General features: G+C 37.7%; 1 protein-coding gene and 1 pseudogene across 2 annotated transcripts; both read right to left on the bottom strand.

The window, feature by feature from the left end:
* Positions 1–664: 664 nt before the first annotated feature.
* Positions 665–4,777, bottom strand: LOC120573275 (myelin-oligodendrocyte glycoprotein-like). 2 transcript variants are annotated; one of them, XM_039822919.1, is made up of 5 exons: positions 4,729–4,777; positions 4,134–4,244; positions 3,411–3,749; positions 1,012–1,133; positions 665–817 (listed from the first exon to the last, which is right to left on the bottom strand). In XM_039822919.1, exons 2-5 carry the CDS (start codon positions 4,210–4,212, stop codon positions 803–805), a joined length of 555 nt encoding a protein of 184 aa, XP_039678853.1. In that variant the 5' UTR covers positions 4,213–4,244; positions 4,729–4,777; the 3' UTR covers positions 665–802. The 2 variants fall into 2 exon arrangements, with proteins under 2 accessions (XP_039678853.1, XP_039678852.1); XM_039822918.1 differs by lacking the exon at positions 665–817 and having other exon boundaries at positions 1,051–2,411.
* Positions 4,778–12,401: 7,624 nt separating this feature from the next.
* On the bottom strand, positions 12,402–13,398 carry LOC120572557 (annotated as a pseudogene).
* Between the last annotated feature and the right edge of the window lie 1,964 nt (positions 13,399–15,362).

Raw genomic sequence — 15,362 nt, 5'->3', positions numbered from 1 at the left:
TCTCTTTACATATACTGGGTTTTATTCAGTAGATGCTACAGATGCAGTTTTGTAACTTGAGCGTCTCAGACACAAACCACATGAGAAAGTAACAGACAGTCAGTCAGAAAGTAACGGACATTCAGTAAAAAGGTTTAATGACTGCTTTATTTTTTGTTACAGTGTTATAAACATACTGGAGATGTATTACTACATTTCTGTGAGCCCAAAAAAGTTCTCTCCTTGTATTGTTATATGTCAAAATTCCATAATTTCTCATGTTTCAATACATTTCACTTAACTTTGTCCACAGCAGACAAAAGTTGTAGATAAGGTTACTTTTACAGTGAGGACTGCCGACGGCAAATTTTCATGCACTACGTACTCAGTAAACAGCTACTTTATGTTCCTCATTTATAGATGAAGCTGTTTGATACTACGTTTGAATAAGCAGGTCTATAAGCAGGTATGTAATGCACTGGGAATATATAAATATGACAGCTTTCAAATGTGAAGTAATTTTGTGTTTTGAAACCACACAGTCTAATTTTTATTCAAACGTGAGTGTCTACAAGATACTACCTGTGACTGTCTCTACATTTAACCATGACAAAGCCTCTGCAGAATAACCACAGCATATCTACACCTGTTTGAATTAAATGTATGGCCTTTTTGTAAGGGATGATAGGTCACAATCACAGGAAGGTCAAGTACCTCAATGTAGTACTTGCTTGAACAATGACCTCTACATTTTTTAGTAACTAACAAACTGTTCTTGTCCTTCATTGCCTCTTTTCCCTGACGGTGCCATTGCAGACTTGAGTTACAGGGTTTTTCTCTGTGTGCACACAGGAAAGAAATTTAAGTTAAAAGTTATAGTTCATGGTGTGCTCAGAAAGCTTAAACAGTACTTACATGCCCTTTCACTAAACTTGGAAAACTTGGAATACTGTGACATATTTTCTCTAAACTACTATGAAAGATGAAAAAATGCAGGGTTGCAAATGTGAAATAAATGGATTAATGACTTACTGATGTTTTCCATTTCCACCAAGCAAAGGCAACTGCCAGTCTACACAAAAAGAAAATAACCAAAGCAATAACACCAATGTTGAAACGAACAGATGAACTTGGTGGCACCGTGAAGAAATCAGCTGAAATGATAAAAACACAGAACCAATCGTCACTTAAGTCAAACTGCACATCAGTTCTTTCAAACTATCAAAGTGAGAATTTCATTAAATTAGAAAATATTTATGTGATTAGCAGCTAACAAAGTCCTGTTAGTTTGTCTGTCCAATACCTTCGTCCAGAGCAGGATATCTCTAACCTGACCTGAGATGGTTTGTTTCACAGAACCATCTAAGTTATTGGAAACTGTTACTGCAAAGGGCAGGCACTTTCAAAAAATACCTGGCAGATGATAGGATAAATCATCTGTCTATCACTTCATTGTTGTTTTTAACAAACTGTGGTAGCCTTCACACACGTAAACCATAGTCCTATCTACCAGTAGCTCCTCGCTGGACACAAACACATTACTTGAAACTTGACAAGATGGATTCTTGTGTGATGTGGAGTGATATGCGTTTCTTGCTTGATCTTGTGAAATCAAGAGCATCCAGCTGCCATGCAAGGTAAGTAAGAAAATCTTGACAAATATTGTAAAATCTGGTGTAGATATTCATGGTCCCCAGGAGGATAAATCTCAGTGACTTTGGTGACCCTTTGACCTTTTCTCTTTTGTCACCATCTGCTGTTATATCTCATAACCTAATAGGCAAACTGCCATGAAATGTATTGAGCATGTTTATGCCCCAATTAGGAAGAACAAGTCCCCTAAGGTACAGGGCCGAGCTTTGCACCAATTTCGGCCTGTTAGAATTGAAGTCCTTTATTATTATCAGAATACTCTCGAGAAAGCCTGATACCTTTTCTTGTTAATGGCTTCCAGTGAGCAACTTACATTGTAATGAATGAGCCTCCCTCTTTGAGCACCGTAATTTCTCTTAATACTTTCCTCTAGCACCAACCTAAGGACAAACTTTACATTAACAGACCCACAACTCGTAAAGGTGTAAGTATAGCTAAATGTTTTTTTTCTGTAAAGGGATTTGGCAGTGGGGGCTTCAGCCCTTTCATATTTGAACCTGCAATCTGAATGTGTGTTTCTCTGGTCTGGTTGATGTTCTTCTGTTGGACTCTACAGGTGAAGCTGTTGCTGTGTCTCTTCTCCACAGTCACTCTGCTGCTGACAGTATAGAGATCATCAGGACCTCTGACTGTCTCTGTAGGTCCAGCAGAGAGGAGGTTTCCCTCACTGTCCAGCCACAACACCTCAGGTTCTGTATACCAGCCTTCAGACTCACACTGTAGAATAACTCCACTAGAGGATATGTTAATACTCACTATGAAAGGTGAGTTAACATCACCTTAAAAATAGAGAGGAAAAAATGTAAATGGAACAAGCATACACACATACAGAATTATTGACTACCTTTATATTCTCACAAATATACCACTATGATCACAGCATATTACGTTTGGATATGTCGTATAAGACCTTTTTGAGAATTTAACATTTTCCGATTAAGACGTGGGCTATGCTGGTATTATTCGAGTTTCAAGTCATGAAGGATTTCGTTTGACATGCATACAGTGCATTTAGAATATGCGTCTCAGTCAGGGTTTTTACTGCAGTTTGCTACAGTTTGTGACAGTTTGTGGCCTCTTGCCTGTTTACAGCTTATGGCCAGCTCTGTGCATTTCTATGGTTGTTGTACACAAACCAACCATAACTTTGCAAGGCTGCGGTACAGATGCATGGCTAAAAGAAAAAAAGGTGAAACATAGCTACATTTAAACATTATGAAAGACTTGGATATCAACAGGTTTTTGAATAGGCTCAAACGACACAAAGCCGACCTTTTCAAGAAGCTGGTTGAAGGAATCGAGGGAGGGTGTGTTTGCACGTCCACCACCAGTGGAAAAACCTTGTTTTTACGGCTGCATGTAAAAAGGAATATTATTTGAATATTAATTTTCATTAGCCATCTAATATGCCACGGAATATTGTCTTTTTTGGAATAAGGGTAATGTAATGTAAACATGTGCATGTAAACATAGTCATTGATGCACATTCAAACCAGTGCTTATTGAACTCATAAAACAGACAGCTGCTGCACGTTTGCAAATGCTTTTACATCAGAAATAATTTTCCTGTTATCTGATTCATGCTAATGTGTTGCAGCACTTTTTTTGTCTCCCTCACTTAGCAGGTTCAGATTCAATTTATTTAAGGTAGTATTCCACCAGTATATAAAGACTCATTTCATTGAGACACTCAAATATATCTTACTAGTACTGCAAGAACTAAAACAAAAACAGATAACTTTGATAATTTGATGGATAAATATAAAACGTGTTCCTACCAACAACAAGCTGAATTAACGCGTCACCATGTCCTGGAATGAAGCATTTATATGTTCCCCCATCAGAAAGTTTCACTTTGGAGAGATTCAGGGAAACGTCTCCGATCTTCTGTTCATCAGGGAACACTTTAGTTCTTCTTTTGTATGACGGATGTGTTTTACTTTCCAGTTCCACACCGTCACGCCACACGTAAACAAATCTTGGGTTCAGGTCAGATCTTGCCCACTCTACGGTCATGCCTGAAGCTTTTTTGGCAGGTTCCAGCTGGCACGGTAAAATGACTTCATCACCAACTGTTGCCAATATTGGCTGAGACGGACCAACTACATGCACCAGACCTAAGGAAGATACCAATCTGTTTTAACTCAAGCAATATGTTGTGGTTTTTGCAATTTCTGTGACTAAAATCCTTTCTGAGGATCTCTAAAAGCTCAGTGGCCTTGGACGTTAGACTGCTGCTTAGTAAAAGATGGGTAGATAATAATATAATGTGCCGTTAAAGATTACTGTTAAAATTTGCATGTGACATCAGTTAGTTAAGTGTGTTCATACAAATACCAGGTAGCTTGTGCTTTCCAGACAAAGTTAATCTAAAACAGTGACATCTTTCCTCGCAGAATTGTAAACTTACAGTATGTTTCAGCTCATGTTACATTTTAAAGTGAAATTATTACATGTACTTTTGCATTCATTTAGCTGTTACTAATGTGTGTACATTGTACCTTCAAAACAGGGTGCTGAGAGAAGGAGGACAAACACCACCAGTAAAATAACTATGTGAAGATTTAAGACATGGTCCATCTTTCAGGTGAGACATCCTGGGCTTCTGAAAACTAAATCATTTGTAAAATGTAAATGTACATATAGGAATAAAACAGTGTGAATCACAAAATTATGAAATATTAAACGTCACTCAGCCTTACTTCACATTCAGAAAATAAGATAAAAGAATGTGTAATGTTCAGGTTTAACTTTCAACTTTTAATGCAATGTGCAGCTTTAGAGAGCTGCAGTTTTTACAACTACAGTATTCCCTTTTGTGGTACAATGAAAACTTTGTCTTAGTTAAATAAACTTAATTTTGGAAAATAATGCAAAAATATATGCATCATTAAATGAGTAATAACCAACTCTCTGCATGTCTCTTTCATGCGTAACAGTAGACTCAAACAGTAATAAGCAACAGCAGTTTACAGTTCAGTGATAAGCTTTTAAATAGCCTACAGAATATTGTAAGAATATTTGTTTAGATCAGTTATAGAAAGATGCATGTCTACTATAGCTGAGTTCTGGGTACTATAAGTTAGTACAACATACCTGTTGTAGCTCAAAAAGAGTCTTTCAGCTTAGATGTAGACTCCATCAACTCGCAGTTCATGTATCACTAAATATTTCCATACAATCTTTCATGCTGTGCTGAATTTCAGATGAGCATTGTCATTGGCAGTGAGGAAGTTGGTTGCAGCCCCTTTTCTCCACTGGCAGGGAACTCAAGAGAGCACTTTAACACATTTTCTTGCACATTTGGCCTACAATAGGGGCATGAAAGAGGGACTTTTGCAGCATTTAAGGCAAACAACAAAACCATTTTTAATTAAGGTGAAAGTTGTGAGGTGACTTTAATACTATTTGATACATTTTATTGTATTGTTTCTTTAAAAAAAACAAAAAACTATTATAATTCATAAATAAACCCTTGCAAGGGAAGGTTAGATTACCTCAAAATAAAATAAGAAACTGATATTTCCATCAGCCCATTCATTTGTCTATTCTGGTATATTTAACTGTAATGTTATGTTGTACATTTTAAGGGGTTTCACACTTTAAAAGTAGTTGGGATAAGGTTTTACATTTTCAGGGATTATTCCTTAAAGAAAAAGAAAAACCCAAGCATTACAACAAAAACCTGCATGTCTAATAAGCTCGCACAGTCAGAAAGTTCACAATTGTTATAATGCATAAATGCAGCATTTGTACAATATTGTTACATTATTACTTGCAAATTGTTGATGTTGATGGTTTACAAAATGAATGTTGACAACATTAAGGTCCATATAACAGTGACATTTGTCACGCAGTGTGACCACAGTGAGCATATTAAAAGCTGCAGCAGCTCTGTTCTTGTAAACAGAAAGAGTAGATGGAACATTGTGGTTTAGCTGTAACTGACTGATGCCTCTTAAAATAGACATTGATGCTTTGAGTTAACTGAAGATCTCAGATGATGGCAGCGACGATGATGATACAATTCCATAGCAAGTCAAACATTGTCATTAATTAACAATCACAACATTTACTTTCTTCACAAATATACTAAACATAACCTGCAATATCTACAGTGTAAGGCAAGGCAAGGCAGCTTTATTTATATAGCACATTTCAGCAACAAGGAAATTCAAAGTGCTTTACATAAAACATTAAAGAGCAGTTAGAACACAATTAAAAACAATTTAAAAACAATCAAAGTCAAGAATAATAAACAAATTAAAACAAGAATAAAATTGATAGTGCAGTATAAGAATAAAAGTTACAGTGCAGTATAAGAAATTAAAGTTAATAAAATAGATTATTTAAAGAAAAGCAACATCAAAAAGATAGGTTTTAGCTTAGATTTAAAAGAACTGAGAGTTGCAGCGGACCTGCAGGTTTCTGGGAGTTTGTTCCAGATATGTGGAGCATAAAAACTGAATGCTGCTTCCCCCTGTTTAGTTCTGACTCTGGGGACAACAAGTAGACCTGTCCCAGACGACCTGAGAGGTCTGGGTGGGTCATAGTGTAGTAGCAGATCAGAAATGTATTTTGGCCCTAAACTGTTTAGTCATTTATAAACCAGTAAAAGTATTTTGAAATCAATTCTTTGAGGCACTGGAAGCCAGTGTAGAAACTTCAGTACTGGAGTGATGTGATCCACTTTCCTGGTTTTAGTGAGGACTTGAGCAGCAGCGTTCTGAATCAGCTGCAGCTGTCTGATTGATTTTTTTAGGGAGACCTGTAAAGACACCGTTACAGTAGTCAAGTCTACTGAAGATAAAAGCATGGACAAGTTTTTCCAGATCCTGCTGAGACATAAGTCCTCTAACCCTTGATATGTTTTTAAGGTGATAATAGGCAGATTTTTTTATTATGTTAATGTGGCTGTTAAAATTTAGTTCTGAGTCCATGACTACACCAAGATTTCTGGCTTTGTCTGTTGTTTTTAACATTGTCATTTGAAGCTGAGCTCTGACTTTCAATCGTTTCTCCTCTTTGCTCCAAAACAACCACCTCGCGTTTTTCTTCATTTAATTTAAGAAAGTTCTGGCACATCCAATCATTAATTTGTTCAATGCACATATTTAATTGTTGTATTGGGCTATAGTTCCCTGGCGATAAGGTTATGTAAATTTGTGTGTCATCTGCATAACTATGGTAACTTATTTTGTTGTTTTCCATAATCTGAGCCAGTGGAAGCATGTAGATGTTGAACAGAAGAGGCCCCAGAACAGAGCCTTGGGGAACTCCGCATGTCATATTTGTATGCTCAGATGTATAATTACCTATAGACACAAAGTAATCCCTATTCTTTAAATAGGATTCAAACCACTTTAGTACTGAGCCAGAAAGACCAACACAGTTTTCCAATTGGTCAAGCAATATGTCATGGTCTACTGTATCAAATGCAGCACTGAGATCAAGTAATACTAAGACTGAGACCTGAGAGCAGAGATGTGTTTACAATCTTTTGAAGATCAGAAGCCAAACAATTCAAAACATTTTTGAAAACACCCGTTGGTAGAATATCAAGGCAAAAGGAGGAGGTTTTCAGATGTTGTATAATGTCCTCCAGGTTTTTAAGGTTGATCGTATGAAATTGTGTCATGTTGGAATTTGTTTTGCGTGCACACTGTGACAACATATATCCTGTACTTGATATGGAGGCACTGACTGTTTGTCTAATTTTCTGAATTTTGTCTGTGAAGACGGAGGCAAAGTCATTGCAAGCCTTGGTAGACAACAGTTCAGATGCTACCGGTACTGGAGGGTTAGTTAATCTATCAACAGTAGCAAACAAAGCACGTGAATTATTATTGTTTCTGGCGATAATGTCAGAGAAAAAGGACCGCCTTGCATTTCTTAGTTCCAGATTATAAATGCGTCTCTCTTTATAAGTGTTATAATGGACCTGGAGATTAGATTTTCGCCAACTGCGTTCAGCTTTTCGACACTCTTTTTTCTATTCTCACACCTATAAAATTTCTCCATGGAGATTTTTTCTTACCAGAGACAGCTTTGATCTTAGTGGGAGCAATAGCATCAATAACATTCGTAATTTTACAGTTGAAATTATCTACCAGCTCAGTGACTGAGGCCCCAGTGAGGGTGGGTGTAGAAGAGAAAAGCTGAATGAATGATTCACTGGTGTTTTCAGTGATATATCGTTTTCTGATTAACTTAGTTTGAACACTTTTGGGCAGAGAGATAGTGCCGTTAAAGAAAACACAGGAATGATCAGAGAGAGCAACATCAGTCACCACAACCTTGGAAATGTTCAGACCCTTGGAGATAATCAAGTCCAGAGTGTGCCCCTTATTGTGCGTGGGCTGTGTCACATGCTGAGTCAGTCCATAGCTCTCAAAAACACAACACAGTTCTTTTGTCCCTCGGTCCTGGGGGTTGTCAACATGAATGTTAAAATCACCAGCAATAACTACACGGTCAAAGTTAATACAGATTATAGACAGCAGTTCATTAAAATCGTCAAAGAAGTTTGCACAGTATTTAGGTGGCCTGTAGATATTTAGAAGTAGAGCTTGAGGGGAGGATCTTAGCTGAAGAGCCACATATTCAAAAGAAGCAAGATTTCCGTAAGATATTTGCGTACTGTGGAATGAGTCATTAAACAAAATGGCGACTCCACCTCCTTTCTTATTCACTCTATTCTCATTCATAAAACTAAAGTTAGAAGGGGGCTGACTCAATGAGAACAGCAGCACTGTTATTATGGTCCAACGAGGTTTCAGTTAAAAACATAAAATCAAGATTGTGCTTGATAATAAAATCATTGATTAAAAATGATTTTCCCGTCAAAGATCTAACGTTTAGTAGGGCTAGTGTTAGTGCGTTTTCATTTTTTGGGACAGACTGTGGCTGACGAGGAATGGATGCTAAATTTGCAAAGTTTGCAGTTACGTACTTATTCGCCATTCTTTTTCTATTACCTATCACAACATAAATTGTGGAAGAATCTAATACGCAGGGCCCAGGCTTGTCTTGGAAAGAGTCATGAGTGCTACTATGCATGCAGCCTGGACCCGGCCCATATCAGTTAATGCTTACTGCATTTTGCACACAAGCATCCTTATCAGTTTGGGGAGAAGGAGTTAGCTGCCATCCTTGAGGGGGCAGAGGTGCCTGGCGTTTGACGATGGGAGAAGGAAGGGGGGCATACTTGGTTCCAGCATTCACCAGTTGCTTCATCTGGTCAGTGAACTCCAACTTGGGGATGGGGGAAAGAGGGGAGAGCGACGTATCCTTAAAGAGGTCCTCAAAGCTGTCGTGGTTGTCAAAGGGGTTTGAGGAGTGTTGGACGGGTGAGAAGGGGGGTTGGGATTCCTCATCTCCGCTCTTTGGTCTCCCATGGTCAAATCTTTGCTCAGGTGGGGGCTGTGGTGGATCACTGCCGCACTTTGTTGTGTCTTCCTCTTGTTTTGGTTCATCTTATCTCGTGCCCTTGGCCAAGGGAGCAGATGTGTGGCGCAGAAAGTAAAGTAGGCTAGAGTAGGGCTGGGCGATATATCGATATAAACAAATATATCGATATATTTTTAAATGAGATATGGAATTAGACCATATCGCATATATCAATATAGTTCAAATGTGATCCTTGCTCCCATAGATATGTCGCCGTGAGGTTCTAAACATACGTCAAAACCCGCGCCATCTTGGAACAGGGTCCCGAAGCATTCAGATCAACGCTAAAGATGCCGGACTTTTGTACTGCTTAATTATGTTCGATAGAGGAAATGAAAAGAACAAACAGCATGGATAACATTTAACAGGTGACAATGTGTTTTATGATTATATATGCCGCCTTGACCAGCAATCTGAGCTCCGGCGCGCGAGGCGGAGAGCCCCGTGGCGGCGCGGCAGCGTCTCTTCCCCGGGCAAAAACACAGCTTCGCCTCGCTGCTGCGCGGTCCCCGCTGATCCAGATCGGACCAGCGAAAGACAGAGTTGTGACCGGTAGGATCTTACACGTAATAAGTCGAACTGTATGTCGATATCGGCGGAAAGTTCCACTAAGTTTGCCGGCGGCAGGCGGACGGAAAGAAGCTACAGCGGGGCAGCGACCGTCTGCGGCTGCAGGATGTGGAGCTCAGTGCCCGTTAAAATTACATGTAACGCTTAAATACATACAGAAATAAATAGTGGAGGAATGAGGCTGGACATTTCAGTCTGTTTAAACTTCACCTTGAAGCAGAAACTCTTAGTTCAGAAGCTTACAGGCATGAGGCATTACATTTTGAACAAAGTAGATTATATTAATATCAAAAGCTTAATTGACCTTTGGAACGAATCACAAATAGCCTATGGAGCTTTGATTTCAAAAAAGTTACTCCTATTATACAGTATTTAGGTTTACATTTTATTGTTATTTGAACAGCTGAGCATTTAATCATGAACCAGGTGAAGAAACCGGTTTATTATTTATTTGATTTTGCAACTGTTTCTATGAAACTACTTGTGACATGTCATATTTGATTTGGGCTTTGACTGAACATTTGCTCTCACTTCGCGGAAAAAATATCGGGATATATATCGTATATAGATATTCAGCCAAAATATATCGGGATATGACTTTTGGTCCATATCGCCCAGCCCTAGGCTAGAGGTGAACAGCTTTACTCCTGGCTTGTTAAGGAATAGTCCATCTGCTTTAAAAAGATGTCTGCAGCCCCAGTAAATGTTAAAATTGTCAATGAACTGCAGAGAATGGTTGGTACATGCATTTGAAAGCCATCTGTTCAGTGCCAACAGTCAGCTCCTCCTCTGACTGGCGGTATAGGGCCACTGATAAACACCTTTGCGTTTAGGGAGCTGACTACGTTCAGCAGATTCATAAAGTCACGATTCAGCACTTCAGACTCTTGCTTTACAACATCATTTGACCCTATATGCAGTATAATGTTCTTCACAGTTGGGTGTGCTGCTATGATATCCTGGATTCTTTGGGCCAAATCAGACACCATGTCTTTGGGAAAACAGAGTATTTTGGTGTTTTTACTGCTTTTTATATCTTTCACAGCAGAGTCACCCACAATCAGAGTTTGGGGCCCAGTCGTTAGCTTTCCCTGTAGCTTTTTACTTTTAGAATTGCTCTCAGTCCTTACCCTGCTGTATGACGATGAGACGTAATCCAGGTTATGTCCAGGGTCCTGCAGTGTATGCGAAATCTATAGCTGTTTTCCAATATATTTCTTTTAAGCACAAAAACATCTCATAGTCTTTTAATGAATGTACAAAACTCCCAAATTGACACATTGACTCTTAAATGCACAACATTTTGAAATTGTTGGTTTAGAGTAACACCAAAACTCCTCCCTTCTTCAGTCAGGTGTCTCTGCTGTCACTAACCTGGAAAACACCCAAGAACAGACATCCAATGCATCTGAGAGAATAAGGGTTTAAATTAACTTTCTTCTGATCACTGACCACGTTATTTATAAAATACTGTCCATCCATTTACTTACCCACACAACACACAAGGCTGCAAGTTGACTTAATATAAACAGATGCATTGTCACATAGTATTTTCATGGTGGTATATTTTAAAGATCAGACCAGAGCTGCTACACAGTAAGCTGAGGGGCCCATCTACCTGTTTCTCTCTGTGGGTCTCTCGTGTGGTTTACTTTATTTCATTTTTTGAGATGTGTCAGAAGACGAAGCTCTAACTATCACTAGAGCCTAAAGCTCCTGAAACAGAAACAGTTTAATATAGTTTGAAAATTAGCAAACTATCAAAACAATTTCAAACAAACTGGACTATGTAGCTGTCTATTGCATAACTAATTTCTGAATCTGATATACTATACAAGTCATATTAGTAATTCGCTGGCTGTGTCTCATTTCTGTACAAGCACTGCTGCTCACTTTGATTGTATATATATTTTTATTTTATCTTCTTACATGCGGTTTTTTAACATGTGGCATTCATTCGGTGTTTCTCAGTGTCAGTTGATTACCTTTCTCCCTCCTGGGTTCTGACGACAGTATATGTTGCCACTGAAACAATAAAAATACAACACTCTACACATAAGTAGCAGGACGTTATACAGGTAAACAGTTTATGAACAAATAAAACCTTGCCCGTGATGAATTAATTTGCTTCCAAAGCAAATTACCTCATTTATACATTCTATAAATGTATTCCTATAAATAATAAATCAGCAGATGTATGCACATTATGCTAATTGCTAACACTTGTTTTGAGTTTGTGGTTCTTGCGACCTTGGACTCTCTAACATATTTAACTGTTTCAACAGCTGGAGGAAGGAGGGATTGTGGTATTTGTTTGAATAAAAAAAAACACCAAAATAAAATGAGGAAGCAGTATGATGGCCATCGGCATTTATGCTACATTTAAGTTACAGAACACGACTGTATTTATTCATCTTCATTTTACAATGAAGACCCAAATTTTATCACACTATGTCTTGTCTTTAATTCTATTTTTCATACCTGTGGTAATTGTTTGACATTCCCAACATCGCAGTAATCCCACGAACGGCAGCAGAGCAACGAAAACAGAGACAACAAAGCAGAGCAGCAGCGAGAGCTGAGGGCCATGATGAGGGGAAGGTTCAGGGGTAGAATCAGCTGCTGGAGAGATAATAGTATGTGCTGCATATGAAACATGATCCTATTCTTGTGAAATACATGCTTGTTGATATAAATTTATATACTTAAAACATATTATATACAATTATTTTGTCAGTTACTTAGATTACCAATTTTCTAAAAAATGTAAAGTTTAAGAAATCCTCAGACATCAGTCAAAACACAATTTTTAAAACCAATTGGTTTAAACCACATGAGATACTGAGGCCACAGTTTTCAGGTTTTGAGACTTTAAGCTTTTTGTAACTATTCTCATTTTTAACTCATTCTTAGCAAGGCCACATAGCAGGAATCAGTTACTTGATAGAAGTAATACTTATATCAAGCCTAAAAACATAGAACTTGACATAGGGTACCTCTGACTGCCAGCCAGCTCTCTGGTGATTCTCCAACTCCAGAGATTCTGCACTTGTAGAGTCCTTCGAAAGACTTGGAAACACTGTGGATGGCCATGATTCCTGTAGAACTCTTCTCCATGAAGTGACCATCTTTAAAGAATTGTGTGGTGAAATTGGTGGACATCTGCTTCTGTCTGCAGCTCAGTCACAGCTTCCCCCTCCATCCCAGGAAGGACAGGACTCTCCAGGATCACAGAGCCAGCTAAACAACATGTGTTTGAAAAAATATGCTAATTACACAATTTGAAAACCTATGCATGGCACAAAGATGGCCAGTAATTAATATATTATTGAGTATATTACGTCAGCTTTGCCAATACATAACAAATAAATCAATTAATCAGACTAAAATGTTATGAATTTGTGTATTTAGTGTTTTATGTATTTGCATACCAGTGACTGTGATGTTGAGAGGGTTGCTTTTCTGTACTCCCATTTCACACCAGTATTCTCCACTGTTAATTGCTGGAAAGGCATTAATAATTGTCGATGTCAACCAGGTAGAAGAACATGTTTTAATAACTCCTTTAATCTTCCTCATCACTCTCCATTCAGTCAGTCCCTCCAGTCCCTCACAGCTGACAACTATGGACTCATATTCAAAGTGCTGCTGTCTGTTTGGAACAACCCGAGGAAAAGATGCATCTAAGAGAGAGACACAAAGAATGAGATTATTAAAGCAAACGTCTTTTATTCTGACAAAATCATTTGGATTTCAAAAAAGTTTACGTGTGTTATAAAAAAACTGACCTACATATTATAGGTCTTTATTTTTTTGTCAAAAGTTGTAAATGTTGCTGAATTTACAAATTAATTGCAAATTTTAGAGCAACTTTAAAACAGATTTTTTATAACACAAACAAACACTTCTTAAACATGCACACAGTTCTTTCTAACAGAGTTGAATATGAACAAGCATTACATGATTAATTGTATTAAAAAAATATTTGGAAGTCCTTAAACGAAACTTTTAACTTATGGTTAATTGTAACATGAAATAATAAATGTATATATCCTTTGGTTTATTAACTGTATTAATTTCATAAGGTAACATAAGAAACATTTAGAAAACTACAGCATAGAAGTTTAAAGTTTAAGATGTAACGTTGTTACGAAGCCAAATATACATCACATATTAGAGTTTGTCTGACTATCAAACTGCTACTTACCAGCGTTTTGAGAATAATTGAAGTCAACTTGTGCAACCAGCAGCAACAAAACAGTCATCACTGCAGAGACCAGAGAGCCCTTCATATTTGCCGTTGTCTCAGTATATTTCTGTGGACATAACACAGTCTCAATACTTACACAGTCTGATGCAGAGAGATGTAACCTCCTTGTTGTCTTGCTGCTGACTGTCATAACATTGACTGAATTTAAAATATCATGCAAGCTAGACCTTCCTCTTCCTTTTTCCTTTGCTGCTGAGAAAACAGCAGGTTTGAGGTTTCTGACAGACAGAGCTTCTCTCACTTTAAAACAAGAAAGAAAAGTACAACCTCAACAGTTGACCCCAGAGAACCAGATTTTTAGAGCTTATAACTGGAATGCCAAAGAAGTAACTGGTGAACAGAAAACATGAGATGACTCTCATTGACATAATGCATCCCCTAGCTCCTAACCTGAACCTTATAACCAAATCTGAACCCTCAAACAGGTCGTTGAGAAAAATTATGGTTTTAGATTGGGTGTCAAAAAAGGTAACGACCAGCTTGTGCTTTAAGTAAAATTAAATATACAAACCAAGATGGGGATTGTTTCTTAACCTTAACCCAGTGCTTTAATTTACCTAAACATGACAATAATCATTTATGCGACTTAACAGATAATCATTAAAACGTTTCTAATGATCTTGATGATAAACATTAAACACGTAATTGTATTATTCGTTGTTTTTTATTTTATTTTCCAATCCGACAGTACTATACAGTACAATCTCAGTACTCACACAGTCTGATGCAGAGGGATGTCACCTCCATGTTTTCTTGCTGCTGACTGAAATCGGACTGACTGACTGAATAACAGCAGAACTTTTTCTAACTGTGCATTTCTGATGATGGAGGCAACAGCTGGTTGGTTATTTGTTGTTTATATTACAACAAATATATTTTGACAATTTCGACACTTTATTGTCACTTTTTTGTCACTTTTGACTTTTCCTTTTGATGCTTTTTACTGACAATTTCTGCATTTTTTGGACAATATTTACATTTATATCTACATACTTACCTGCTGTCCACCTCTGGTTTGCCTGTTTGTAAAGCATAAAGTATGGATGATTACAAAATTCTGTGTTACATGTAGACCTCTAGCCAACGTCGTGCAGTTATTTTTGGGAAATTTGGTTGAAAGAAGCCCAAATTTCTGTAATAGAAACTTTGAAAAAGGGTCAAATTTGACTCAAGGACAACAGGAGGGCTAAATATTCATGGCCATGCTGTTATCATCTGGGGAACTATTTAGCCTTGATTAAATGCAGGTTCAGGAATCTCTTTGAGGAACCGCTAAGCTAAACAAACTCACATTTTTCTCCAACCACTAGGTGAGTTTTGGGACATCATACTGTATGGCCTGAATCTTTCTGCCTTTTGTAGTAAAAATACATTGAGCTTCTCTAATGTTTGCGGTTGATGACAGTTTTCAATGGTTACTATACATGCACTGAACATACTG

This window comes from Perca fluviatilis, chromosome 14, assembly GCF_010015445.1.
Source record: "Perca fluviatilis chromosome 14, GENO_Pfluv_1.0, whole genome shotgun sequence".
In the NCBI taxonomy this organism is placed as follows: Eukaryota; Metazoa; Chordata; class Actinopteri; order Perciformes; family Percidae; genus Perca; species Perca fluviatilis.
This window is presented reverse-complemented; position numbering and strand designations above follow the sequence as displayed.

Excerpts from the sequence above, each read along its gene's own strand:
- LOC120573275 (XM_039822918.1), bottom strand. The coding sequence starts at position 4,212 with ATGGACCATGTCTTAAATCTTCACATAGTTATTTTACTGGTGGTGTTT. Across the intron at positions 3,750-4,133 it reads CTCAGCACCCTGTTTTGAAG|GTCTGGTGCATGTAGTTGGT; the intron begins GTACAATGTACA and ends TATCTTCCTTAG. Across the intron at positions 2,412-3,410 it reads GTTAATTCAGCTTGTTGTTG|GTGATGTTAACTCACCTTTC; the intron begins GTAGGAACACGT and ends TCTATTTTTAAG.